Source organism: Mandrillus leucophaeus, unplaced genomic scaffold, assembly GCF_000951045.1.
Source record: "Mandrillus leucophaeus isolate KB7577 unplaced genomic scaffold, Mleu.le_1.0 Scaffold638, whole genome shotgun sequence".
Classification (NCBI taxonomy): Eukaryota; Metazoa; Chordata; class Mammalia; order Primates; family Cercopithecidae; genus Mandrillus; species Mandrillus leucophaeus.
In genome coordinates this window covers 851,133-855,649 of record NW_012106897.1, presented here as the reverse complement: position 1 = coordinate 855,649, position 4,517 = coordinate 851,133, and the positions used below count along the sequence as shown (strand labels likewise).

General features: G+C 34.5%; 1 protein-coding gene across 1 annotated transcript in view; it reads right to left on the bottom strand.

Annotated features, from left to right (window-relative positions):
• Positions 1 to 4,517, bottom strand: part of MYCBP2 (MYC binding protein 2, E3 ubiquitin protein ligase) — a 271,487-nt gene that overhangs the window by 14,746 nt on the left and 252,224 nt on the right. The window contains exons 74-77 of the mRNA XM_012000660.1: positions 3,599 to 3,724; positions 2,654 to 2,782; positions 2,159 to 2,291; positions 479 to 582 (exon numbers count right to left, since the gene is read on the bottom strand). Coding sequence (XP_011856050.1) covers positions 479 to 582; positions 2,159 to 2,291; positions 2,654 to 2,782; positions 3,599 to 3,724 — 492 coding nt within the window. The remainder of the gene's footprint in view (positions 1 to 478; positions 583 to 2,158; positions 2,292 to 2,653; positions 2,783 to 3,598; positions 3,725 to 4,517) is intronic.

The following is a 4,517-nucleotide window of genomic DNA, read 5'->3' as shown; positions in this document are numbered from 1 at the left end:
TTTTTTTTTTTTTTTTTAAAAAGGTACCTCTCACTCTCTGAGCATATCCACATTCTTATTAAATGAATTGAGAAACCAAAAACATTTGGACAACATAGAATATGTTTATATATGTTCAGGACTAAAGAACTTTTAGATGTTGAAAATGTATTTTAAGGAAATAAGTGAATAATGTGTGTAAGGGATAAAGGAAATACAGTTCATAAATTTTTAACTGTTTCTAATACAAAAGTAGACATTAAATACATATGATCATGGTAACTGAGAAACACACAAAAAGAGTGTAGTTTGGGCTTGAGAGCTTTATTTGACCCATTCTCCAACTTTGGTAATGCATTTGACGCTTCACATAGGTAGTACATTCATTTAGGACGCTGAAGTGATGCTGAGCTATAACTCTTATCCATGTGAAGTAAAGGTGTCACAGGGGAACATGGACCATTGCTCAATGGGATAGCCTGTGTCACTGTATACTCACCTGGCAATCTGCATCAGAACAAACACTGCCAACAGCAGATAACTCTGTTCCACTCCTGGAACCACAGAAGCGACACGCTTCTGAGCTACTCGTGGTGGGTTTGCCTAGGTTCAAGCAGAAAAATAAAAATCCTTCTGATGGATATGTTTTCCACATATTTTAACAGAACTAAATTTTAAAAAGCAAACTAGGTTTATATCAGTTGCTATCCTTGGTAAATCAGCCTGACAGTTTTAGAACGGAAGGTTTCTAAGTTGTCCTAATTATAAAGTAAATAATGACACACACAAAAAAGAAATTAAAGACCTATCTGAAGCCAAACACATTCTTGACTAACATATTTTTTTCAGTGAAAGAAACAGACTAGACTTCTAGTCAAGTTACCAGACTGAGAAGATGTGACAAGCCTCTGACTCCAAATGCACAATACCATAAAAAAAAAACCCAAAAATTAAATAAAACTACACAGAAGTTAGGGAAATCTTTAAGTATCTTTATATAACAAAATTATAAGGCATAGTATAAAGCCTATCATCAGAGTATGAAACTTGAAAAACAGAATTCCTACCTCAGGAACTCTGCAATTTGAAAAGGAATTTAAATATGTTTGAAATACTTAAAGAAGAAACAGAATCCATAAAACAAGAACAGAGCAATAAGAAAAAGAATGTGAAGGTTTGAAAATTACAGACCAAGCTGATTTTTAAACACAGATGTAAAAATCTAACTATAATTAATATCAATTATTGAATTCAGCAATATTTACAGAAAAATCTATTTAAAAAGGATAGTTTATATCATGACTACAAGGATGGTTTGACATTAGAACATTTATTAATGTAATATACAGCACTGACAGATTATAGGAGGAAGAAATTAGCTATAAGAAAAGAAGGTCATGCCTTTGCAGCATGAAAAGTCACCCTAGAATTCAATTGATTCAGATTTACGCCTAACTCCAACATTGGAAGTTTGTGTCAGTCAAATGACAGACTGCAGATGTGCTGAAAACTGAGAATTTGTAAGATTCAACATAACTTTGAACTAGGAATATACAAGATTTACTTTAGAAAAACAGCAAAATGAAAACTATGTTTTAGAGATAAAAATACATTTAACATACATAAGTTACTTTTTGTTTAATGTTTATTCATTTTTGTTAATTACTTTATTGCTATCAATGGAAACAGTACCATTCACAAAACCTTCAGAAGCATTAGGTCTACAAAAATCTCTAAAAATATCATGAAATCATACAACTTTATAATAAATAGAGATCTTAGTGATCAACAAGTACAGCAATTTTTATTGTGGGGCAACAACTAGCAGAACTAGAAGGGAATTATCAGTAGAAATCTATTTTATCTATGGAGCCCCATTAGTTGTGACCCTCTCACTTTATAAATGAAGTCAATGAGTTCCAGAGAGGTTAGGTGACGTGCTCGAGGCCACACAGCTAGTTAGTGGCATATCAGGTTTTTTGACTTTTGGTCTAATGCTCTCTCCACCATAGAACACTATATATTTAGTAAATATAATAACGTAGACAGTGAACAATGATGTCATAATTAAACATCAGAATATCACTCAAAATTATTCACAGTTTAGTTATAATCAGTCAGCATGGTTTAATCTTTTTTGTGAGTTTTAAAGGCGTGGCTTAATCTTTAAACCTTTTACCTGTGTGTTCTCGGAATTCCACCATTGCCTTCATTGTTTTAGAATCTGCTAGTGCCATCAACCAGAACAATTTGGTTCTACCACAGCCTTCATGAAGGTCAACCTTTATAGCTTCTTCTTCTTCTTTGAAGACCTATTATTTCATTAAAGAACAGGGAAAAATATGCTTATTTATCACACTGAAAGGGGGAGTATAAAATTTAATTATTCAATAATAATAATGGCTTTCATTTAAGTACCCTAAGAAGTTTTGAATATTTCCAATCTTCTCTTTAATCTTCACAGCAGTCCCTTTTTTATAAATGGAGAAATTAAGTATTTCTAAACATAAAACAACTTGCTATTTATATATGGTAAGTGAGACAGCTGTGAACTCAACCAAGGTCTTTGATTCCAAAGTCCACTTTCTCCCCCTACAACACCAAGCCTCTTCGACACACATTTATTTCAAAATTCTCTGAACATATTTTATGCTCCAGAGACAAAAATCTTCACCTGTCTTTGATGAGTTTTGGTTCTTCGATGAAGGTGAAGGAATCGGTCACAGTCTGTACATAAATTTCCACAGACATTGCATAAAATGATTGCTGCTGTTTCACCATCATCATGGTTATCACACATAGGCTAAAATAAGACATTTCCATATGTTACATTAGATTAACAAGAAAGTCCCAGACTCTCAGACAAACTGAATGTAATTTATTTACAAAAATAAATGGTTATTCTGAAGTCTATTAAGAATTCAGAATCTGAATATTAGATAGAAATTATTGCAAATGTACTTAACTATAAAAATTATCTCTCAAAACTCCAAATTCAATGATTAACGCACTTTGCAGGTTCAATGATTAATACAATGAACAGGTATACTTTGTTACTTAGAGACTTAAGAAATGTCTGCCCCATTATGTATCCAAACATTCTGTATGCCAAAGGAATAAACAGTTTATTTTTGAAACTTGAACATTAATAAGAAAATGGTAAAGGGCCTATAGAAAGTTTTCCCTTCTAGTGAACTTAAAGACACCCATCAAACCTACTTAAGTATATATGTGAACAGGTGGTGTGTCATGTTGCCTGTGTTATTGCTTTATTTCCTTCCTACTATAAGACTGACTACATTTTAGGAAAATATCTAGCCACTGAATCAGACTCTGGCTAAAAATAAATTTTGATATGATGCAAACATGACTCAGAGAAGAAGAAGAAAGCTCTTTTATACACTTAAAAGCCCCTGAAGTTTCCATATACTATGAAGAAGGGATTCTCAGTGAAATAGACTTGTGAGATGAACTTGGCCAAAGGGACACACACAGTCTTTCAAGAGATCCACTAACTGTGTACATTGATGTGTTTTTTGTTTGTTTGTTTGTTTTTAAGCTAAGCTAAAGCTTACTGTAAAGGAAAGCAAGATAAATTTTTACAAAATTCTGATCTCACCATTTGTTTTTGTTGTCCATCTTTTCCCATCCATCTCCCCGAGGAGAGACGATCTACGTGGTCCTGATCAAGAACACATAGGGATGCGAGAGCAAGCCAGAGCTGTTGAAAGGGAAAGCTGTTACACTACTGAATTTTCAGGAAAGACTTATGAAATGCTGACTGTGACACATCACAACAGCTCAATAAATGCTGGTTGATTTTGAAATACACAGATACTCAGTGGCACTCAAGTCTTCCTGATGTGGTAGCAGGTATACACGATCACTGTCCTATGTGCCATGCATACAGAAGGCACTCAGATATCTACTGAACAAGTGACTTTTCTCTGATGAACCCCCGTCTTCTATCTGACAAATAAAATTATCCTTTATTGTTCTACTATGTAAACAACATATGAATAAATGAATTGGCATATTTAATATTTACTGTACTAATGCCTTCTGCATATTTTTCCATTTAGTATCATCTGACTGAAGCGTTAAATGCCGAAGAAGGTGGTACAGCAACTGCTAAATTGTGTACAGTCTCATGAGTATCAGGTACACATTAAATCCTTCTAGATAATAAAAGTTCCTCAGAAGTCTTTGTTGCCCCAGAAGGCCTAATACTATACTCAGTGCACTTTGTCAGAAATACATAAATGTCTAACAAGCTTTAGAAAATGTTCTCAAAAATATGGCCGGGCACAGTGGCTCATGCCTGTAATCCCAGCACTTTGGCAGGCCAAGGTGGGTGGATCACCTGAGGTCAGGAGTTTGCAACCAGCCTGACTAACATGGTGAAACGCCGTCTCTACCAAATACAAAAAAAATTAGCCGGGTATGGTGGCACATGCCTGTAATCCGAGCTACTTGGGTGGCTGAGACAGGAGAATTGCTTGTACCTGGGAGGCGGAAGTTGCAATGAGCCAAGATCG